Source organism: Physcomitrium patens, chromosome 13, assembly GCF_059467195.1.
Source record: "Physcomitrium patens ecotype Gransden chromosome 13, ASM5946719v1, whole genome shotgun sequence".
Classification (NCBI taxonomy): Eukaryota; Viridiplantae; Streptophyta; class Bryopsida; order Funariales; family Funariaceae; genus Physcomitrium; species Physcomitrium patens.
This window is the reverse complement of record NC_143422.1, coordinates 14,877,053-14,900,951: the sequence shown is the minus strand read 5'-3', so window position 1 is coordinate 14,900,951 and position 23,899 is coordinate 14,877,053. Positions and strand designations below refer to the sequence as shown.

General features: G+C 43.6%; 3 protein-coding genes across 20 annotated transcripts; 1 reads left to right on the top strand and 2 right to left on the bottom strand.

Annotated features, from left to right (window-relative positions):
* Nucleotides 1-3,039: 3,039 nt before the first annotated feature.
* Nucleotides 3,040-6,536, bottom strand: LOC112290688 (uncharacterized). 2 transcript variants are annotated; one of them, XM_024537257.3, is made up of 7 exons: nt 6,317-6,536; nt 5,626-6,173; nt 5,003-5,091; nt 4,562-4,819; nt 4,131-4,419; nt 3,808-3,875; nt 3,040-3,581 (listed from the first exon to the last, which is right to left on the bottom strand). In XM_024537257.3, exons 2-7 carry the CDS (start codon nt 6,146-6,148, stop codon nt 3,312-3,314), a joined length of 1,497 nt encoding a protein of 498 aa, XP_024393025.1. In that variant the 5' UTR covers nt 6,149-6,173; nt 6,317-6,536; the 3' UTR covers nt 3,040-3,311. The 2 variants fall into 2 exon arrangements, with proteins under 2 accessions (XP_024393025.1, XP_024393024.2); XM_024537256.3 differs by having other exon boundaries at nt 6,460-6,536.
* A 1,140-nt stretch (nt 6,537-7,676) lies between these two features.
* LOC112290245 (gamma-tubulin complex component 2) lies at nt 7,677-19,500 on the bottom strand. 15 transcript variants are annotated; one of them, XM_024536341.2, is made up of 28 exons: nt 19,364-19,500; nt 18,286-19,046; nt 17,997-18,089; nt 17,377-17,522; nt 16,954-17,023; nt 16,696-16,787; nt 16,423-16,472; nt 16,204-16,252; nt 15,800-15,934; nt 15,559-15,690; nt 15,231-15,314; nt 15,010-15,108; nt 14,667-14,758; nt 14,187-14,259; nt 13,754-13,906; nt 13,425-13,544; nt 12,935-12,988; nt 12,629-12,712; nt 12,301-12,375; nt 12,029-12,172; nt 11,775-11,930; nt 11,492-11,602; nt 11,203-11,265; nt 10,958-11,032; nt 10,573-10,820; nt 10,305-10,413; nt 8,487-9,979; nt 7,677-8,378 (listed from the first exon to the last, which is right to left on the bottom strand). In XM_024536341.2, the coding sequence occupies exons 4-28, from the start codon at nt 17,458-17,460 to the stop codon at nt 8,366-8,368; spliced, it is 3,858 nt and encodes a 1,285-aa protein (XP_024392109.1). In that variant the 5' UTR covers nt 17,461-17,522; nt 17,997-18,089; nt 18,286-19,046; nt 19,364-19,500; the 3' UTR covers nt 7,677-8,365. The 15 variants fall into 15 exon arrangements, with proteins under 15 accessions (XP_024392109.1, XP_024392110.1, XP_024392107.1 ...); XM_024536342.2 differs by having other exon boundaries at nt 7,677-8,373; XM_024536339.2 differs by having other exon boundaries at nt 7,677-8,241.
* A 196-nt stretch (nt 19,501-19,696) lies between these two features.
* On the top strand, nt 19,697-23,598 carry LOC112290494 (uncharacterized). Of its 3 annotated transcripts, none has more exons than XR_002972185.2 (10): nt 19,697-20,143; nt 20,275-20,464; nt 20,648-20,734; nt 21,026-21,087; nt 21,419-21,491; nt 21,760-21,917; nt 22,082-22,170; nt 22,491-22,621; nt 22,745-22,856; nt 23,045-23,071. XR_002972185.2 is itself a non-coding variant. In XM_024536777.3 (10 exons), exons 1-10 carry the CDS (start codon nt 19,697-19,699, stop codon nt 23,222-23,224), a joined length of 1,431 nt encoding a protein of 476 aa, XP_024392545.1. In that variant the 3' UTR covers nt 23,225-23,598. The 3 variants fall into 3 exon arrangements, 2 of the variants coding, with proteins under 2 accessions (XP_024392545.1, XP_024392544.1); XM_024536777.3 differs by having other exon boundaries at nt 20,275-20,380; nt 22,491-22,607; nt 23,045-23,598; XM_024536776.3 differs by having other exon boundaries at nt 22,491-22,607; nt 23,045-23,598.
* The last annotated feature ends 301 nt before the right edge of the window (nt 23,599-23,899 follow it).

Here is a 23,899-nt window from a genome sequence, read left to right as displayed (position 1 = left end):
TTGAAGAAAATGTATTTCCATGTCTTCAAGGAGGAATACCCCATCAACAAAGAAATAAAGTATTCATATTTGAAGCACCAGAAACGTTTACAATGAATCTCGATCTTAAGACATCTTTGGCAAAAATTGAAGTTGCTATGATTTTGCATCTAAAACGGATCGCAGATGAAACATCTGATGGCTTCAATGATGCACCTAGAATTACAAGAGTTCCTATTAATGAGGCTCACAATGCACCTGCTCAAATTACAGTGCCATTGACTACAGTACCTCAAGTTATAACAACAACAAGTAAAAGAACTCGTGGACCAGATAAGCAACCACGTAAAAAAAAAGCTATGAAATTGAGTAATCTTGGTATTATTTCTCAAGAAATTGCCACTCATCTTGCAGAACTACCAATTCATGATGATATATCCATGCATAATGTACCTTCAATTCCTATGAAAAACAATCTTGGAATTGGAAGGAATAAGAACAAGTTGAGTAAAAAATTATCTATTCTCTATTGTGCTACAGATGATATTTGGGACAAACCATCTATTACGATAGATGAATCATTTGCATATATGATTATAGAAGCCCTTTCTTACAAGGACGATGATCTTGAACCTCAAACCATCAAAGAGGTAATTTTCGTGATTGGTCAAAAAAGAAAACTGCTATTGACGAAGAGTATGCCTCTTCGCGTAAGAAGAAAGTCTTTGGTTCAATTGTAGACACTCTTACATCTTGCCTTGTGGAATATAAGATGGTATTAATATGCAAGCAAGATACTCACGGCCAAATAAACCCCTATAAAGCTCATCTTGTTGCTCAAGGATTTACTCAACGAATTGGCATTGATTATGAATTCACATATTCTCTAGTCATGGATTCAATTACATTTCGATATATTATTGGAATGACAGTTGATGCTACCTTTGGGATGCATCTGATGGATGTAGTAACTGCATATCTATATGGTTCTCTTAATGCAAATATTTATATGAAAGTTCTACCTGGCTTAGAAATAGGAACTCCAAATCGACCTATTCCAGGACAATATCGTGGTATTAAATTATGTAAGGCCTTGTATGGTTTAAAACAATCCGAATGCATGTGGTATCAACGTCTTTGAGATTTTTTAATTACAAATAATTTTATAAGTGATCCACTAATCCCTTGTTTATTTATCAAACGAGATAAAATTGATTTTGTGTTCATCGATGTATATGTTGATGATCTTAACCTAGTGAGCACTACATCTGCATATGTTACAGCTACTAACCTACTTATACGTGAATTTGAGATAAAAATGCTAGGAAAAATAACTTTCTGTATTGGTCTTTAGATTATGCATCTAACAGATGATAGCATTTTTCTCTACCAACTAATGTATATTAGACAAATCTTGCAAAGATTTAATATGTTTGATGCTTATCCATTGTCCACACCAATAGTTGGACATGGTCGTGATGGTCATGATCCATACCATCCATGCGATGAGGAGGAGGAAATATTAGAAGATCAATATCTATACCTCGTAGCGGTTGGAGCACTTTTGTATTTAGCTACATCTACAAGACCAAATATTGCATATGCAATTAGTGTTCTTGTAAGACATAGTGCACGTCCAACACTATGACATTGGAATGGCATCAAATATTTATTACGTTATTTAAAAGGTACTGAAGACTTGAGATTATATTACACACAATCCGCAGATCCAAAATTAGTTGGATATTGTGATACAGGATATAAATCTGATATTGCAACAGCTAAATCTCAAACAGGATATGTATTTTTAAGACATAGAGCTGCAATATCATGGAAATCAGCGAAACAAACAATAACTGCAACTTCATCCAACCATGCAGAAATTATTGCCTTACATGAAGCATCTTGAGAATGTATTTGGTTGCGATCAATTGATAAATTCATTCAAACAACCTGTGGATTTTCATATGATGATTTTCCAACTATCTTGCATGAAGATAACAATGCTTGTATTGCATAGATGCAAGTTGGTTTCATTAAAGGCAACGGGACAAAGCCTATTGATCCACAATATTTTAGTTATACCCATGACTTGATTACTGATGAAGTACTTATAATTAAGAAAATTGAATCTACAAATAACCTTGTTGATCTCTTCACCAAAGCTCTCTCATTGTGCAACCATCATTGACTTACTTATGGCATTGGTATGTGGCGACTTGCTTTTCTTGAATAAAAAAGTTAATGAGCTCTTTAAATAATTAAAGAAAATGATGTTGTACTCTTTTTCCTTCATCTATGGTTTTGTCCTTAAATACAATAAGATTTTCTTAGATAAGATTTTAATGAGGCAACAATTGTTGATCTTGTAAGATCACAGAAAAGTATAGATCATAATTCTATACAAATTTTATATTATGTAAATATTATGATGAGCGAAGAGGAGTATTGAGATCATTAAATGTAGTTGGCACTCTCCATAATATTTATTGTAGACTACAATAAATATCATAGCTACAATATTTAGAGTCTAATGGAGAAGTATTGTTTATCCTCTCCCCTTTTCTCTTCTTGTATATGAGACACAACCAGATCAATAGATTTTTATATGTGAAGCTCTCTCTCCTTAGAAACCCTCTTGTGTGTATGACTTACTACTACTCTTGTGTGTGTATGACTTCCTGTTACTCTTGTGTCTTTCTAAACATTCTCAACAAAACCAAAAGCCAATTTAACATTTGGCCTTTACAATAATCTCTTACACAGATTTCACATTAAACGTTCTGTTTTACCCCTAATCCTATTTTGTTCACACTATCAACATTCTAGACAGTCAAAAGACATCACTTGACATCGAAGCAATACAATCAGTTTACAGCAAACAAACAACAAAAGATACATATCAAGACAGGACGCACATACAAATCTTGCAGAATCACTTCCACAACAAGCAAGCAATCTACTCCCTCTCTCACAAATACAGAACTACTCGACCAACTACCTCCCCACAGTCACATCACCAAGCAAATCACAACACCGACACCACCACCGACACTGTCCTTGAAACGCACCAAATTCCTACTACCATTCACGATGAAAATTGACAAATGTTCACAGGCTCCCATCCACGAGAGCTGGCTTCGATGCTTGCATGCGCACGGAGCACTTTGACTCCCGCCCTAACATCATCCCATGTTCCCACGAAGCCACAACTACCCACTACCGTGCGTACAGAGATCAAAAAGTGTACAAGGATTGCTACTGCCATTCATACAGTCCCGCCCTCTAGCGACTCCTCCCTCCGCCTTGCCTCCTACAACAGCTCGCCAGATTTACGCGTGGATGCGCACATCATCCAGCGCTGCCACTCCCGGCAGCACCTTGCCTTCCAACAGCTCCAAACTCGCTCCTCCTCCCGTCGACACGTGACTCATCTTGTCTGCCAATCCTGCCTTCTCCACCGCCGCCACGGAGTCTCCTCCTCCCACCACCGTGATCGCCCCCTTCGACGTCAGCTCCGCCATCGTCTCCGCCACTGCGAATGTCCCCTTCGCAAACTGCTCGAATTCGAACACTCCCATCGGCCCGTTCCATAGCACCGTCTGCACCACACCCACGCCCACCACTTACTGCTGCGCACCACTCCCAATTCCCACCCTCCGCTGCTCTACCTCCACGCATACTTCCACAACCCTATCCTCTATCTTCCCTTGACGCTCCCCCCACATCCTCCCATCTATCACAAAATACCACGTTCCACCCACGCGCTGCACAATCATGCCACTACCATACGCCACAGCTCATTCCTACTCTCCCCGCCACGCTTACCTTGGCATCCGACAACGCTTCCTGGAACTGCTTGATCGCATCCGGGCCGATGTCGAGTCCCATCCACCCTGCACCACACCACCATCCCGGCTTAGAACACCAACGTCCACCACAGTCCTCGCCTCCGCCCCCTCGTCCAACTGTGCCACACATTCCCTGCCTACAACTTTCACACACCAACTACCATGCCGCCCCTCGCCCCGTCCACACACCCATGCACCTTCCACCACCCACTCCTCACAACGACACTGCTCCCCTTCACTTGCTGTCGACCACCCCAACCCACGAAACACCACTCCAACTTGTGCGCCCGCAGCTCTCACCATCCGGAATCGACGACGCGCTGCACGTCTGCACATTCGCGTCCGGAGCGAACTTGTCCGCTGCGATCACGTCCACCGGCAGGATCAGCTCCACGCCCTTCTTCTTCGCTAACTCCGCCAAGTTCTTCGCCAGCTCGATCTTGTCCTCCTCCACCAGTGACGACCCCACACTCTTGCCCTCCGCCCTGAAGAACGTGAAGATCATGCCTCCTCCCAGTATCACCTTGTCGCACACGTTCATCAACGACTCGATCACCGTAATCTTCGACGAGATCTTGCTTCCTCCCACCTGCGCACCATCAACCCCACCCGAGTCACTCATCACCCTCGCTGCCCACCTCTCACCACACGTGCACCACATTCCCCCCGCCACCGCCCATGCCCCCACTACACCCTAAACTGCCCTCAGCTGCTTCACAACCACCGCTTACAATGGCCACGAACGGCTTCGTTGGCTTCTGCACCACGCCCGACAGGTATTCCAGCTCCTTCTCCAGCAACAAACCAGCCAATCGAGACGTCACGTAGTCCGCGATCCCGGCCGTCGATGCATGCGCCCTGTGGGCAGTGCCGAAAGCATCCAGCACGAAGAAGTCGATGTTCTCTGACAATTTCTTCGAAAACTCGATGTCATTCTTCTCCTCCTCCTTGTAAAACCGCACGTTCTCCAACAGCAACACGTCTCCCTCCTGTCATTTTTCCCACACACATCGACAACCTCGTCAACTCTACTTCCATTCCAACCGAACGCCTGTTCCCTCGCCTCCTCGGACGAGCAAACAATGCGCTTGCACTTGCGGCCACAAATGCAGAATCAACAACCACTCGCGACGCATTGTGCAATCTGCAATGACCTACTCAAAAGCTCTTACCTTCAATCCAGCAATTTTCGACTTCACTTCGTCGCCGATGCAGTCTGGCGCCAGCTCCACGGTCTGCCCCAGCAGCTCAGTCAACCTCCCTGCACAACCAACCAGTCACACACCTCCCATCAATCATGCGTCCGATTCCCCTTCACCACACCCCTCTGTGCTGCACCCCTGCGACACGACTCGCTATCTACCTCCGACGCTCTGCGACGATTCACTGCCATCCTCTGTTTCGATTACCGTAAATCTACGACTGCACAGCCAGCACTACACAAAATTCATATGCACTTCGTTTCTCCTCAGACTCCCACCATCCCACTACCCATCAGAATTGAACACCCACCAAATCCGTGGTTCAAGCTCTTATTCAGGACTCCTAACCCATGTCCCAACATCACCCACCAATGCACCCATTCTGATCTGCCTCAGGAGCTCTGTTCAATCACGTTCTCTTCCACACCATTTGAACACCGCGACCGCCACCCCACCCCCACGTAGGAAAAACATAGAGATCATGCACATCAATTCCGTCCCTATCATATCCTCGTCAATGACTATCTTCTTCTGTCAGTAACTCTCTCACAAACACCGCCACGAACCCACTAACGCACTGTCACGCCACTCACCTGCTACGGGCTTCAGACTGAATCTCTCCTCCGGTCCCTTCTTCGGCCGCCCCAAATGGCTCGCCAACACCACCTTCGCGCCGGCCTTCGTCAAGTACTGGATCGTCGGCAGGGACGCGCGGATACGCGTGTCGTCCGTAATCTCCAGCTGGTCGTTCAGCGGCACGTTCAAATCTGCTCTCACGAACACCGTCTTGCCCTTGTACTCCTTCGAGTCAATATCCTTGATTGACATCTTCCTGTCCGACCCCTTCGTCGCCGGCCTCTGCACGTCGCTCGTGCCATCGTCCTCGGGAAGCTGCGCGGTCTTGCTCAGCGTCTCCTTCTGCGCCTCAGCCACCACACGCAACTGCCGGGGCCTCTGCGACGCCAACGTCAAGCTCACGTTCGACTTCAGCGCTCTCAGGCTCTTACCCGAGAAGGCCGAAGCCAGAGCGGCCCGGGACGTCTGGGACGTCTGCGCGGTCGCCCTAGCACACAGCCCGCTGGCCGAGACGGAAGCTCCCATCGCAAGAGTCTCCATCTTCGACACCGCGAGACCTGAATTTCTGCATTACGCCATCCAGCAGAGAATGTCAGCTCACCAGCGCTGGGTCGAGCGCAACTGCGATCCCTCAGCACCAAAATTCAAAACAATTCCATAGCATGCAACCTCGCCCCACCCAACTACCAACCCCCATAGCAAGCGTACCCGAGAATGCAAAGCGCCACAGACAAAGACGTACGCCAACGATACTTCCTAAACGATGTTCAACAGTGCGAAGATTGTTGAGGTGAGAAGGATAGTGGAATAGCAAGAAAGGGGCAGAATAAGAGAGAAAAGGGGGCACAAACCTGGGAGAGGCGAAGGCGGGGAGGAGAGAGGAGTAGTGAGTGGCGAGCGGGGGGATGCAAACGATGCAGGAGAGGGGAGGGGGAAACTTGGAAGCAGGGGGGAGCACCAAGTGGAATTTGATGAGCAGCGCGGGGGAGGAGGTGCGGTAGTGGTGGGGTTGGATAATGGAGGCATCCCCGCTGCGATTGGCGCGCTGGTGGGCGTGACGACCTGGTCCGCACATCTCCTCCTCTTCCTCTTCCTTGTCGTCGGCCCCGCTGTGCTTGTCGTTCTCCTCGCTCTCCCTCCTTCCATCCCTGCCTCGCCATCCCATGCCAAACGAGTGCCTGGTTGCGCATTCTGACTACCTCACTTTGCTTTGTGGCGGCACCACGCGCCTTGCCTCGCATGTAATGCGATTGAAGATGGATGGACTACAGTCACAAACTGGTTTTTATCTTAATTATGTTCTAGACACAATGGCCACAGTATCAGTAGGTAAGTCCTCCTTTGTCATTGTAGCTGAAATACTTTAGGAATTTGTTTAAAAGTTTGTGGTGGGTACTTTAGTTTATTAAATTTGTGATTTATATTGTTGCAATTTGTGCAGAGTTAAATTTCACGCTAATCTAATATGAAATTCAATTTTGTAATATATACACCATTAAGTACAATTACACTACAAAGAAATGATACAATTAAGTACAATTACACTACAAAGAAATGTACACCATTAAGTACAATTACACTACAAAGAAATGTACACCATTAAGTACAATTACACTACAAAGAAATGTACACCATTAAGTACAATTACACTACAAAGAAATGATACAATCCCCCAATTAGAATGCGAAAAGAATGGCTAACTTTTGGTACCAATTTTATGTTGATAATCAATGCCAAATACCTAGCTTCACAGGACAAGCTTATATTTAATAAATTAGAAAGAAGCACAGTTACAGTTACCGTGTTAAGTCTCAATTTTTAGAGGACCAAGAAATTGATATTTTCCGTGACAAGAAGAAACATGCTTCCATGACCATGAAACAATCGCAATCCAATTTCATTGTACCAGCTAAGCTAACTTTACCTTAACCATCAAGGTTTTTATAATTCATACAATTTAGTTGCTCTTTCCTAAGACCAAAACCAACTTTTAGAATTAGGGACCATTTTTTTTTTTTTTTTCATTTTTTCATTTTTTTTTCATTTTTTAAAAGAGAACATCAGAAAGTTTAAAATTTGATACATAATATCATTCACCTTAATTTTTGAATACAGATCATATATTAGTTTTTGTTTTACGACTGCTTTTGTTGGTGCTTCTAACATCGTTAAAATAACGGTGGAAAACGCAATCCAGCATAAACTGCAGAAACTGAATAAGGAGTCGAAACTGGGTGAATGAAAAACGATCATCCCCACCAAGTGACATCAATAATTCTGTCCACCATTGCCAAGACTTGATTGGAGTTACACTGCACGAGTCTTTGAATCCTCGTTATCAGGGCTCTCTGAACGGACTTTGTCGTACTTCATAAGACGATTGTGCTCGATTTTGCAATAGTCCGACGGGAGAATTCGGATCAGAAGAGCAGAAGTCTCACAGAAAATCGCTTCCACTCTCCTGGTCTCTGTTGCAATTCATCACAACCTGCGAAAGACTAAATGGTATTTCCTGAAAGGCCGTTCGACAACGTGAAGAAAGCTTTCACGGATTGAACAATCCCATCGACATTGTGGGGTCTTCGAAAGCTCCACACTCCATTCATTTGGAAGCTGCTTCACTGTGATCATGGCTGCCAAAGATCAGCATATTCAACACAAGTCCGCACGGAGAGGAATAGTTTCTAATCTCCCAACCAATCGCAAAAAACAGTTGAATATTATAAAGCCAGGTCATCTCTTCTGTTGTGCATAGCATTACGTTTCTGCACTTGAAATACAAATCAGGTAGCTGTGTTAGAGGTCGGCGGTTAAGAGGAGTTTCCTTTCAAGCGCACAAAATACGTTCCAGATGGTAAGAGAGTCTTTGGGTTGATACCATAGATCGTTGTCGTGGGTAAAATTCATTATTGCTGGACAATCGGTTTGGTATCTCGTTTCCCCTGGATCTCGTCCAGAACGGTAGCTCATCAATGCCTGGGGTTGGCAGTCGATTGTCATATCTTGCGGATCTTGTTCGCAGTGGAAGCTCATCAATGCTCGAGGTTGCCAATGCCTTGTATTCTCCTTCGGGACTTGCTCGCTCCGGAAGCTCCTCGATGCTTGTGGTTGGCAGTGGATTGTCTTGTCTATTGGGTCTTGTTCACAACGGAAGCTCATTGATTCTTGGGGTTGGCAGTGGATAGTGTTTTCTTTCGGATCATGTTCACCACGAAAGCTCATCGATGGTTGAGGTTGGCAGTGGATTGTCTTGTCTATCGGGTCTAGTTTACAACGGAAGCTGACCGATGCTTGGGGTTGCCAATGGCCTGTATTCTCATTCAGGTCTTGTTCACCATGGAAGCTCATCAATGCTCGAGGTTGCCAATGGCTGGTATTCTCATTCGGGTCTTGTTCACCATGAAACCTCATCAGTGCTCGAGGTTGCCATTGGCTTGTTCTCTCTTTCGGGTCTTGTTCCCTACGGAAGCTCATTGATGTTTGAGGTTGGCAATGGTTTGTATCCTCTTTCGGGTCTTGTTCATTCCGGAAGCTCATCGATGTTTGGAGTTGGCAGTGGATTGGATTCTCTTTCGGGTCATGTTCACCACGGAAGCCCACCGGTGCTTGAGGTTGCCAATGGCTTGTATTCTCTTTCGGGTCTTGTTGGCTATGGAAGCTCATTGATGGTTGGGGTTGGCAGTGGATTGTCTTGTCTATTGGGTCTCGTTCACAACGGAAGCTAATCGATGCTTGGGGTTGGCAGTCGATTGTATTCTCTTTCGGGTCACGTTCACCAGGGAAGCTCATCGAAGCTTGGGGTAGGTACTGGACCGTGTTATCCTTTGGGTCTTGTTCGCTACAGAAGCTTATCGATGGTTGGGGTTGGCAGTGAATTGTCTTGCCTTTCGGATCTTGTTCACAGCGGAAGCTCATCAATGCTCGAGGTTGCCAATGGCTTGTATTCTCTTTCGGATCTTGTTCAGAACGGAAGCTCATGGATCCTCGGGGTTGAGAATAGCTTGAATTCTCTTTCAAATCTTGCTCACAGCGGAAGTTCATCAATGCTCGAGGTTGAAGTTGGCTTGTATTCTCTTCGGAGTCTTGTTCAAAGCGGAAGCTTGTAGATGCTCGGTGCTGCGAATGGTTTGCATTCTCTTTCGGATCATGTTCAGAATGGTAGCTTATGGATGCTCGGGGTTGAGAATAGCATGGCCTCTCTTCTGGAACTTCTTCACGCGGGTAACTTATAAGGGAGCTTCCTAATCGGGGTGAATCCACTTCTGAGGGCTCAGGATAGTCGAGGTCGGAGTCACCGGAGTCTGCATTATGCTCTCTTTGCGGATCTGTGGAACCTCGCTCGTTGTTTCTGGCTTCCACTTTCGGTAACATCTAACCCACAAAGTATGGAAGAACCCCCACTGTCAGGGTTCAGGGTTTAGGAATACCGCTGATCGCCATGTTAGGTTCATTTAACAGAGAACCTAACATGGCGAGACCTAGCTACAAATAAATTTGCTACTAATTAACCCACAACGACCAAGTATAACGATAGACTGGTTCTCAATAAGAGCTTCAAATAGCCCCCAAAAAGTCCAACGCCTGCAGACACGACAGTGATACCTTGACAGTAGACTATTAGGTATTTATTTGCTCTTATTGTTGAACAAGGTATAACGAAAAGGGAGGGAGAAGGGTGTGAGGCGGCTCGCTCAACTGCCTTTAAGGCTTGCACAAGATCAGCCAAGTACGGCTCTTGCTGCGATCTACAGATAAGTACGTCTACAAGTAAGCTCAGTTCATTGTTGAAAGCTGTGTCTATTCGTCTGCACAATACGAGAGCATCATTTGCAACTTTTTCTTAGTAGAACCATCTAGAGTGACCAGTCAAGTACGTGACGGCAAGCCAGATGATCCTCGACATTTAACAAACTAATCAGAAGTTGCATTCATACTAATTTTACCAATCCCAACAGTCCACATACCCGATACAGTTCTTGAAGGTTTTGTCATCTGCTGCTTGTCTGGCACGCCGATTATCGAGCTTATACTGTTTACGAAGTCTGCCTTTGCATTGCCTCTCAGAAGAAGGATCCTCATCTAACATAGATTGCTGTGGATCCACTACGCACGATGATTCATCTGTATATGTATCCTTGGTGAACAACATTGGTAAAAACCGTAGGGTGGCTGTTGCATATTGGAGACAAAGACTTTGTAAATGATCAACTTTCTGCAATCCACAACACGTGTCGCCATAAAATATAGCTCAAGATTGAGATACAATTGCATCCTGGAAAGAAGTCACTCTTCAAGTCCTAATCTTTGCCTCAAGCTAGACTAGTGCTAATAAGTTGACATGAAATTCACCTCGAAGATCATAGGCCAAAAGAACATGCATTGTCGGAGGCAACTGTCCAAGAAGGACTCATGTTGTTGCATAACCTACATTGCCGGCCACATACGAATATGAGAAGAGAGAAAAAATATTCTACCAATGAACTGATTCACCAATGTATGAACGTGCTCCTCATAAAAGAAGGGAGAAATTGAAAGTAGTTTTCATCAGTTGATCGTCGTAAACGACCAAAAATCTGGTAGAGAAATCACTTTACCTCGTCCACGCTGTTCAAGCCGCTCAAACTACTATGCAGACGGTCCCAATTGGTTTCCAGCACCTGTACCCACAAATACCGAATTAAGAAATCAGCATGAGTACTGCTCAGAATTCTTCTTGTACATGTTTGAAAGTTTCAACCGCACAATTAGCAGATCAACAGTCACTTCATATTTAAAAGAAACTGCTAAGTCATTGTACTCAGGAATAAGCTGATATGATCATTATACTGATTATTGAAGGCAGTTTTCTTCTTTTTGTCAAGAGACGATATTGTACTATTTCACCTCAAAAGTCATGTAATGTTCGAAGCTCTGGATGAAATGGAGCATGCGTTGGCACACGACGTACGACCTACACAGCGATGTCCCGGTGATATTGTATGCACGGGTAGCTATCTGCAATGTAATAAGCACGCTTGTGATTCAAACAATTGCTGGTCAATGCTAGTTAAACATCGATGTTTTGTACACATGCAGGAATTGTTTACACTAGGGCCAAAGATAGGCTTTCAGGATGTCTCTTTAGCCCAAAATATCATTAAGAGGCTCCGCGATTTATCAGGAAAACCTGATGTATCTGCCAGGATGCACATAGCTGACGCCACACGTGCTTGCAATGGAAAAGATGCCGAAATATGAATTGGTACTTTGTCAAAGCTCTTCTTGATAGCACTAATGAAGTCGGCCACCTAACCTTCATGAAATGTGTCACACATCCTGCCCACTTCAGGCACTCACAAATTCAAATCGATTTTAACTCGGGTCCAACCAACTTCCTAGAGAAAAGACTGAAAATTGATCCCAATTGAAAGAAGCGATTACCTTGTAATCCAGAACAAAAAAGTCTATTCCAGTTAAGCCCCCTGTAGCAACTCCGCCTGTGTTGCAGGTCTCTGATTGTGCACTTTGAGTGGCTGGACCATTGTGCATAAACTCCTCCAGCTGCATCAGAAGTGTTGAATTTTCCTGCAAGCATAAGAGGAACAGGATTGAGACAAGAGCACTTCAGAGCTATATTCCTTGTGATACGGGAGTTAGTAACGGATGGTGGTTACAAATTAGAAGACCGACATTAGCATTGTGGTAGTAGTTACAATGATGCACGTGAGGTCGTCGTGGTAAGGATCCGATGCCGCAACCGATGTCTTAATAGCCAGCTCCAACAGTGACTAAACACAAATGCCGGAAAGTGTGAATATGAGTCGATGTTACATACAAATTAAGAAGATTCATTGCTACTGAAGCAGTTAACAGATAGCGTATTGACAGATCTGTATCTAAGTGTATTAAATGGATTAAATGCAAGAAAATAAGGATAGAGCTTTCCACAAAACGAACCAGAAATAAGCAGACATTGGGTAAAATCCCAGCAACTTCCAACGCAATACCTTAAATTGGTGTATTGCTTCCATTACAGCGTACCTGGAGTCTCTCCCTTGACAAGGCTGCGGGTCTTTTCGCAAGTTCGTCCTTAGCTGAATCCATGAAGATGACCAAGAAATCTCCCTGTATTTTACAATAGTGTGAAACCGACTTGTAATATTCAAGGCAGGTTTTTATAAGCGTCACAGAAATGTATCGTTCCTCAATTGATCATGGGCTGCACACTAGAAAAGTGTGCAGTAAGAAATCATGTCAGGCAGTATCTGCAAGTTTAAAAGTAATTACACTGGAATTCTACATTGTGGAGCAAGAGGTTAGAAGCCGTTAAAAAATCTTGGAACACACCTTGTCTACGAAGAAGTAGTGTTTGACAGAACGCAGCCTTCCAGCCAGGTCAAACTGCCCCTCCTCATGCATAAGAAGAAAACTACATCAGCTAGGTGTACAAGTAATCCATTCTATATCAAACTCCGATGGAGATATCCGAATTAATTAGTTATTCCCCTGTTAATCTTTCGAATTAACAGTTGAAAAACATACATACATGTCCTGTTATTTTTAGAGCTTAAAGGAACATGTCATGAAAAGTCCCAGTGGGAAGTGTGGACACAAACCCAGAGTCCATAAAAGATTAAGTCATACATGCGCAATATATCTCTTAGTGAATTCATTCAATTCTTCGCAATGAAACAAAATCAAGCTCAAAAAAACATCTCCGATTGACACAGCTTCGAACAAAGAACATGCTGAAAACATCGGTACCTTAATTATTCCGTTAACCCTAAAGAATTAGATAGCGAGTTGAAGAGCTGCAATTGGATGCAGAATATATTACCCTGTTGACGATGAGATTAAGAAGCTCCGCACTGGCATATCTGTGAGCAACATTAACGCGTTCCAAATATGGCCTCGTCGAGGTAAAATTCGCTACTCTAAGGTCTTCTAGTGATGGACCCTGAAAAAATTCATAAATTTTTAAGGCCGCAAGCTCAATGTGCGTACGAGTGTTACAAACAATGACAGAACAAATACATAGATTGTCATCAATTAGCCGAAGATAGCATATCATTGTGCGTGTATACAGAAAAGATATTCACTATACTGCCTAAAGTTTTAGACATAAAACGTCAGCTTACACCCTTTTCAAGTTAGCAAACAACAAACCTGTAGACATTGACCGCACTCGCGAATCGCATTCAAGTATTTCCCTGTGGTAAGAATAATCTCAGCGTGAGAACTTAAAAACTCTGGTATATCCTTTCGCAGACTGTACCGCTTCAGCCAGAACGTAGCGTAGTAGTCCTGGCTTAAACTTTCCTGGAACAGTTGGCAGAGTCTTGTGAATGGGCTTAAATATATTGCACATAGTCATGCCTTGTAATTCACCATCCGGATAAAGTTAGAGCTGCTAGTGGAGGTGTGCGAGATAGTGTTGTAAAACTCTTCAGTTAGTGTTTCATGTGCATGTTACAAAGTGAATCAGAAATGATCAAACATAATCTTCAGTTATCGAATTTCTTCAACATTCCCCAGAAAGAGAAAAAAAGAAAAGAAAAAAAAGATCACTCTTTAGACTTAATTACTGTGAGTGTGATACCTTCTCCAAGCACTTATTCTCCTCGATTAGGAACTCTCCGAAAGGATCGTCGATAACTCCTTCATACACCCACCTACGCCTCCCACATTGTGTTACAAAGCATTTATAGAAACTCATTTAGATCAAACTAGTAATACAGATGTGTTGATACAGGGTAGAAGGGTGCCGCAATTTTGGACTTGTGAAACTGTTTCTATTAATTTAACAAACATTCTACATAAAAAACTCAGTTTCTTCCACTCTCAGAAACAGGTTTTGATTCATCGTCTTCTCATACAAGAGAATTTCCTGGGCATAGTGTGACCACTAACGCATGATAAGAAATAATCTGTTTAAACGATGGCTCTGCATGAAGGCTCCAGATTTCGAAAGTCATAGCTAACTACGTTAATTGTTCACGTTCCTTTCTACTCCAGTAACAAGCTAGCATTCTAAATATTACCCAAGATTCAGCAGATCCAAGAAAGAGTAAGTTCTCACCGTTCTAAGATTCTGAAGTACGGAAAACTTGCAGCATGCGTAAGCTTTTGAAGTAATGTCCTAACAGCAACGTCCCCAGCTAGAGCTATCCCCTAATGCAAAAGAAATATTCCATTAGACTAACTTAATGTTGCATAATATAATATAACCTGACATCTTCTTAATACTCCCACTTGTAAACTCTGTCGAAGCTTCTTCTTTAGACATTGTCGATACATTTTGACAGTAACTGTTGTAGAATTCCTTTTAGGGTTTTCGACGTGCAGAATTCATGCCATCTATTGTTAATCCTTCGGCAAACCTGACGTCCCTCGGAAATGATGAAGGGCGGTGGATCTTTTACCTGATTGTGAAGCAAGTTCAACAAAACAGCACCACGTGCGCTCTGCATTGCTGCTGCTTGCGATACGGAGGAAAGACATTGCATCGCTCCCATCATCGGCTGAACGTATTCAACAAGCCATGATGGATACGTTACCAGCATGATATATTGCAGAAACTTAGGATACTGAAAGCTGCTCCCGAAAACGACGATTGTCAATAGAGCTTTTACCATGACTTTACCTGAACAAAGAACCACAAACCCGGCAAGGATAATCGACTCAACCGAAACTGATGCTCAAGCTGTGCAACCATGGCGTGATAATCCTGCGAGCACGATAGCTACTACCATGAATGAAATGCACCAGATTCGGCCAAGACAAATGCCGACTAGATCCCAAATTCAAGTAAACAATTGGTAGATTCAATCATCTTGGCATGGTGGGTTCAGCCCTTCACCAATTGTAAAGATCTGTCAGTCACTTAAAGTTTCAACGAGCATCACAATAGTAGCATGTGAATCTGACGGGGAAGGTTTTCTAAGTGAGGATAGTCTTCAGCAGGCACTCACTTGAAGAATTGCCCTCAAACCTGCAGCGAACGCATGGTTTGTCAACCCATGGTCATAGTGGGATCTCTCTTCAGCAAATTGACTCACAACCATGTAATTCTCACAAATCGGAAGGATCCGGTCAGCAAGCTCCTGCAATCCAGCAATTCAAAGTGCTATCGATTGTGACTTCAACAAATATTGGGCACAAGTCCTCCTAATGAAAATCGAAGCAAGACGCGGATAGAAAATGTTGGCTTACATGTAAGGAGTGGTTTAATTTAGGGTCCACGTGGAATACAAAGCAATAGCAATGCTCCTGATTCTTTTGCACACATATATAGTCGCCACCAATCCCCACCATGGCAGCCAATAGCTCCTCTACAATGAGTAGTTCCTGCCCATGTAGAATTTGGCTCAGCGACATGGACTCATCTTCGGAGGAAGAACACGTTTTGATAGGCCTCAGAAATACCAGTGCCGCGAAGACATAAGCCCAAGATTATCGATTTTACTCTTTCAAAATAAGAGCATGTTTGAGCTGCGACTACTGAAAAGATTATCATAGCACCCACATGTTTTATACAAGTTGAACTGATCAATTCCAAAGACGCAAGTACCAAAAAAAAAAAAAAAAAAAAAAAAAACTAGCCGTTTAGCAAGTACCTGGACAGATGGACGATACGCATCGAGATGAGAGACTCTCTCCATCCTTCTGCTTTAAATTGAAACAAATAGAAAGAGGGTCGTCAGAATAGGTCGTCAGTTCCGGAAGGATACATTCTGAACAACTCAGAGCTGGACATGGCAGAATACTTTCAAATAGACAGATTCGACCCAGGCCCCCCGAAGAGGTGATTGCATGAAGAAATCAGAGAAACTCGCCTCATAGACATATCCTTCTTTGAATGGGGTGCTTTGTTTGTTTCCTTTTCCTGAGAAGTAAGGACCAACAGAACATCAGGCACAAACCCATAAACAGCCACAGTCCACAACTTATTTCGGCTCGTGATACAATTAGACTGGTTCAAGTTTTTATGACCTACGAAGACTTCATTCAGACAAGTAGATCGATGTTGTAAAATGGAGTAAGCATATTAGCCAAACATACATATATATATTACATTCTGCAAATGTGGAAATGATAAAGCTCTGAACCTGACATAAGCGACGGCCAGTCAGATGTGGTCTCTCCATATTCCACTTCGAAGTCTCAGGAACAGAAACAAAGGGAAGGTTTCTCAAGTCCCCTACACAGACATTTGAGGATTCAAACCTCCAGATTTCTCACTTCATCTCCTGGATTTCTAAAAATAGAGAAACACTTCTACAATTATACATCATCGTTAAAAGGAATGTGAAGTAAATGAGAATAGCGTAAGCTGGTGATTGTATTGCTTAGGCAATAGAGAATACTTTTCTTGATAGAGGACTCAGCTTGCACAACTTGTGACTGAACATCATGAACGCCACGCTCCTCAGTGTCCTGCGTATTATTTACAATGTAACTCACTTATGGTTTTTCGGCTGCAAATTGGAGATATATTATATGCACTGATGATATAGAATTTACTGTAGCACTACTATCTGTCAACCTATCCTGGTGACAATTAAATAGTATCTGGCATGTGCCATATGTGTGAGTTGATTGTTACCATTCGCAGTGAACATTGCATTAGGAACCTGTGTAGGCTTTTCCTTCTAAGTTTCCAGGTGTAACTTCTGACGGTGCCCTCAAACCAGGATATCGACGATTTTATCAAGTACTTTAAATTCAATTCCTTCAGCTTATTCGACCACAAACACGGTTTTAGAACATCTCAATAGTGGAGAAATGACCTTGGAGACGTCCGAGTTTTCATCAAGCTCCAAGGGGTGAGAATCTGGGTAGTAGCCACTGTCAGAATCAGACAATCTTTCCATGAGAGAATTGTCGAAACTCACACTATTCTCCTGCTTTTAGCTCCTTCATCTTTGGAAAGAATCTGTGAGGAAAATGAGGTTATATATCTGTGTGATGGTGGACTTCTTAAGAATTAATGCATAATGTCGTAGAAAACCACCAAGTTCATCCCCCACCTCTGATATTCCATGACAATCTCAACTTCTCCTGACATGAATTCTCACAAATTCTCTAGCAGATGAAACACATACGAAGTGAATTTGTTTGACAAGATCATACAAGTGAACTTGAAGGCAGCTTGGTTCGTAAGAGATATAGAATATCAGCTTAGCATACATTTTATTCAATTTTGTAACAAAGCTGCGCTCGCCAGAGAACATGTTTGAATATTATTAGATCTTTGATTACGTCAATCATATTTCTAATGCATGACGTGGTACTAACGCTCAGGCAACATCGGCCAATTACCCACAACAGAGTCGATACAGTTTAGCAACTTTTGGCAACTTTTACCCTCTTCCGCCCGCATATTTGTTGCACCGGATTACTTACGCACCTTTCCAACAGGGTCGATCTGCTTAGAAACCACTAAGATCCTCTCGCCTAGCCATTTATATGCGGTTACGCGCTGAGTGGCTGATGAGATCTGCTGCAATAAGCAGAAGACACACAATCCTAAACTCAGGAAATGACAGAATCAAGCTGTACAATGCTCTAGACGAAGTGGAAAGATTGTGAAGTAGTGTTTCGGCACCAGCTGCCTTGACTCCCCTGCTTTAAAACAATAGACATTGAATATTGCATATTGAAGCAAAAAAAAATAGAGACAGGGTTAAGTGGAGTGCCCTAAGTTTTTTAACTGCACACGCTTATGGTCAGCATCCTGACCCTCCAAAGCATCGAAGCAAGCACACTTCACGTAGGATTGAGTATTGGGTAGAATCTATGCATTTGAAATGGAACGTCACAAGCATCACGTAGTAGTCTTCAAGTTATCTGTTGTTCTCTAAACGTGGAAACGGAGGAAAAACCCATCAAATACCCGATTCATAGTTCACCAATCCCATTCTTCACCCGTACACAAAATCGAGAAAGTTGACTTGAAATTAAAACGCCTCATTAACGCTGCCGCTCACAACAACAATAAAACGATGCGGACTGAGGAAGACAGTGAAGTCTTTTGATATAAAAACGTGAAACCGTTCCTAAATGCACCAATACTCTCAAAGAAAACCTCTATCATTGCCCAAACTGATCAAGATATCAATCTTCTCATCAACAGAAAAGCCCGCAAATGACAGCATTTGCCTGAGCTCTCTTCTCCATTGATTGAGCAAAATAATTCACCGCTTAAGTACAAAAGTGGCTCAAATGTAAGGATTACGTGTAAGTGGCGTATCCTGCCAGAAATTATGCGGGCACCGTGAGGAGACCGAAAGACCTCAGCCTTACTTCGCTGCCAGAGCACCTTCCCCTGAAGAAGACGATTGCAACTGTCTGTCGCTGAATCGCTGGTTACCGAACATCGGTCGGATGTCTAAGTTCTCGATCCAAGCCTCACCGTCCTCCACCTCGGAAAACAGGACCCAACAATCGAAGGGTGCTCCTGATCGGATAAGAAAACAACTAGTAAGTACCTATTTTGAAACGAATAGTAGTTTGTCAACCATCGCAAAATACAGTTGAGATACCGTTAATGAACCAGCCAAGAGGACTGCCGGCGTCCTTTGTGGAGGCACCGAGCACCCTTCCGAAGCTCCTGCGTGTCCGCTCGACGTCAACAATCACAAAGAAAGTAAGGCTGGAATCTGAAGGGGCAATGATATTCAATTCAATAATTTGAGCGATGAGCAATTTCACTCTTAGGAGCTGAGCGTTTGAAGTCATCGAACTGACAACGCGATCAAAAGGAAATAACTGGACCTGAGGGTATTTGTTGATGCATTTCCCCTGATTCCATTTTAATATTTGCGACGTGGTCTGCGAAGAAGTGGTTGTTGAGGAAACTACGCTGACACAGGCATTTCCAATTTGGAACGTAGCTGCAATCGAGGCCGGATAGTTGCGGATTGTGGAGCCGCTGGTGGACAGAGAGAAGATATTTTAAGATTTCCATAGATAAAACCGCTTCGTCCCCATACAATTGAGAAGTTCAATCGCTTATTTGTGTCGAAGAAAGCAAAAGTGGCAACCCAACCAATCATCGGAAACTCTTGTCATCCGCAAACGCTTAGTCAGAGCCTTGAAGGTACAAAAATGGTTAAAGATTTTGACAAGTACAATCAGCGAATTGAAGATGCCCTTGTTGCCAACGACAAGCGGATCAAGAAGGAAGAGGAGGCCAGGAAAGCCCTCAAGAATGCCAAGGTAGTAACGAAACCGCCTGATGACAGCAACGTTGTGCGGTCCGAACAGCCTGTTCGGGTGGAGGATGCGAAACTGGCCAACTACATGCACGACGATCGCAACAAGGATGGCTACGTGCGTCCCTACATCGCATGGAGGTATTTATTGAAGCAAATTGGGCTCAGTGTGACAGACATTGTAGCAGATCCGCGACCGGAAAACGAACGAGCTTATCCTCTACTAAATTGTGAGCGCCATGGCCACGATATTTGGAAGCATCAGACTCAACACAACGTCACCCACCAATCGCCGAGCACTGTCACTCCCGGCCACCTCAATTTCATGTATTCAAAGATGGTAAGAGGCACCGTTTATTCCTCTGTCTGGCCGCAGTATGTCTGGCATTGTTGACCGCAGTACAAGTTTACGACACTAGATGAGTTCATTCTAATGACCCTTGGCATTAGCTGTGCTGATTGTGAGCACAGGCTCGCTTACTGAAAAGCGAACTGCTGATTGTGAGGCAAAAATCGGTAACTTGGTGTGTGGAGTTGCTGATGGTTCCTGAAAACCGCGCCCGCTGTGTAGCAGCTGGTATGGACTGCTTCGCCAGTCTCGCCCAGGTTACAATGCAAACTAGGTTAACGACAGATCCAAGGATCAGAGTACCGAGGCCAGGTTGCTTCTAGGGTGTGGTTCTTGCTGAATCATTCACCCTGCACTCTGTCAACCAATATCAGAGCGTCAGACGCCTACTCTATCATACTACTTTCCGCTCATCTTGTATTTTGGTACAGTTTTCGTTTCACATCTGGCAGATTCTTAAGCACATTATGTGGTGGCAATACCCGACCTGTACAGGCCTTCTTCCTATTCTTGCTGAAATGATCCCGGAAACAGACCTGTATATACGGCAGCAGCTTGCCCTGTGCTTCAAGTATTTTTCAGGTGCTTCAATCCGTGCTGCTGAACCACGTCTGCACTTGCCATTTCTTCAATACTTGTAATGCAACTTGCCGTATTTGACTTCCGTGCCGCATTGGTCAATCCATCGATGGAAGCGATTCAGACTCCAGTAGTGGCTCATAGCATAGAAATTGATTACAACCCATTGGCAGAAAGAAGACGTGCTTTGATTCAACTATTTGATCACTAGCGTTCACAAGTAAGAATGCGGTGATTTCTTGTAACGGTCGTCCGCAAGCGCGAACTGACTCATGTGGTGCTTTTTGTCAACAGCTCAAATCACTACGTGGACCGACCTGGTGGAGTTGGGTTGCATCAAGGGCCTCGTAGAGATGGTAAGTACGATCAAAGATGCGATTTTTTCCTCTCATTTCTATGGCTTTCCTTTAAAAAAAAAAAAAAAAAAAAAAAAAAAAAAAAATTAGATGGTAGGAAACTCGTAAGAATTATGGACATAGTTCACTTCGTTTCGACAAAGAATCTCTCTCCATGACTCCCCTTCTGACAACGTGGGATACGCAATAGTTGACCTTTGTGCAAGTACTGCAAGGGATGTGTGCTGACTCTCTGTCATGTAAGCACGAAAAAGATGGTTGCAGCTTGTTGACTGATGCCTACTAAAGCAAGTTCGCGTTGAGAAGCGCTGTGATTTTGCATGTGCCTCAGATTCAAACAGACGACGTGGTATTGAGGTCAAATGCTCTGAATGCCTTGCTTTACTGCGCTCTTTCGTGTGAAGGTGAGTCTTTTGCACTCAATTTTTAAAAAACTGGGAAGTTCTAATTCGATCAATTTCTTTAGGAATAGAACTAGCACTAAAGCAGACTAAATAGGAGTATTACATCCTTGATATTACAATGAATTGCTCTGGTTACTCTTTGATTCCACTGCATATGGCTAATCGGTTTCCATTTGTACTAATTCAGTTTCTCACAGGGTTCGTTGAATCGTGTACACTTAGGTCTCACGGTAATGAATTACTTCGTGGTGCCATTGTGCTGTCATAGTTAGGGATTCGATTGTGGAAGACGGTTGTCTGGCAGCTATAGTGGACTTCATTGGAAAAGACACAAACAGCGCCAACGTATGCCACGCCATAGACCTTTGCTCGCGCTGCATGGGAAGCTTGAACTATTGTCAGAAGGCCATTGATCAGATTTTGGCGGTATACTTCAAGCACGTATTTCTGTTATTACTTCAGAAAATCCTAAGGACACGCACTTTACATTGCTGAACCTTGCTTTGTTTAAGGATCTCTTGATGTTGTTAGATAGTGAACTCTTTTTCTCCATTAAAATTGGAAGTCACGTGGCATTTCGTTTACTGAAGGTGGAAGGAGTGCCAACAGTCATGAAACTCGCCAAGACCGTAGACCAAGCCACGATGGTTTCATGTGGTCGTTTCATCTGCATGATTGGGTAAATTCAGAAAACCCTTCAAGTCTTCTCTCGCCCTGATACTCACCATTGGGACAGACCTCCATTGCGGGCGTTCAAAGAACTAATAGGTCACTCTTTAGAATGCTTCTTAGAAACCTGTGCTAAAAAAATCTGCGAAGAGAAGGATCAAAGAGATCAATGAAGATTCCAGAAATTTAAGTTTGTATGAGAGACCATTTCTGAGTTGGGATGCTTGACATCACCACTTTGGCAAAATCTCTTCGAACTTTAGAAGTCTCATCTATCTCGAGCGCTGTGCTTTAGGTGATAAGTGGGGGCGACAAACATTGGGGGCACAGATTCGAGGAGAAAGGCAGAAAACAAGCAGTTGCACTTGGAGCAGTGGCAGTATTCGTCTCCTACTTGGACCACTGTGAAGCAAGAATCATGGCCTGTGGTACAGCAGCACTGCTCAGGTAACACTGCTCAGGTAACAAGCTTAGCAATGCTTCGGCATGTCCTTGAGTTGGATATGGTCTCCCCATTGACAGTGGAGCTAGCAAACAACTGAAAAAAAAAAATAAATAAACTGTTGCTGTTGATCACTGCACAGCCTGACGCTGGAGATATCAGGCAAGAAGGAATTCATCATGGCCAATGGTGTGCCATTGTGCACAGCGATGCTTCACCTCAGCGACGGCGAGCTCACACTTTTAACTGTGAATGTAAGACATCGTCTCTCTCTCTCTCTCTCTCTCTCTCTCTCTCGCTCGCCTCATCTTCCGAAACATCTCGACGCCTCTTGCTCAACAATCACCGTCTAGTTGTCGTTGTTCGACCGATCATCGACAAAGTCGGGATCCAGTCAATTAACATATTTCATGGATGTGGGCTCTGGATCGTGGTGGAACAGCTCGTGATGAACGTGACGGAGGACCCGGCTGCGAGGGCCAAGCTGCAGCTCGGCATTCAGATCTGCCGCATTCTGATTCTGCAAAGCTTCAACGGGAATCTCAAGCACACAGCTCGCCGCACCATCCAGCAACTCGGGTTCTCGTCACGCCCTTTCCAGAACCTCCAGTTTGTTAGATGAGAAAAGGGCCGATGCATTACTAGATAAGAATCTGAGAGGCGCTACTGTTCTGATCGCCCTCCATGGCTGGTCAGTGCATGCAACCTTAATCTCCTTCGATACATTTTAATCGCTTCCACAACGTTTTAGTGATTCAAACGCGAAATGGGACTGTACGTTCTGAATGAGTATAGGTATATGTGACAAAATCTTCGTCGCATGTAATGAACGCGACATTGTGCCTTGCTATACTTACGCCACCTGTATTTTGACAAATTCTTTGATCATAGTTTAAGAGTTATATTAGATAGCACCAAGAGGGAAGATCATCACCTTCAACATGGATATTATTCCGAAGTATAGCATGTATAAATCTTCACCGTATTTTCACTCCTTATTCTGATTCTGGATTCTCTACTAAATGCGAACTTTGGCCAGTTTTGTAAGTCTATTATTAACATTTTAAAATGAAACACGTTTCAATTTTTTAAGGCTATAGAATCAAAACCAATCAAGTAGAAGTAGCAAGAATAAGTAACTGCAATGCCTCCAAATATCTCAGCGATAGAACATCTAGGATTACATACGAATAATCTGACGCAATCGAATACAGCTCAACTATTCAACAAGCATTTCACCAAAACTGTCAACTTCGAACAAGGTGTTGGCTCTCTTTCACAAACTTCATGCAACCAA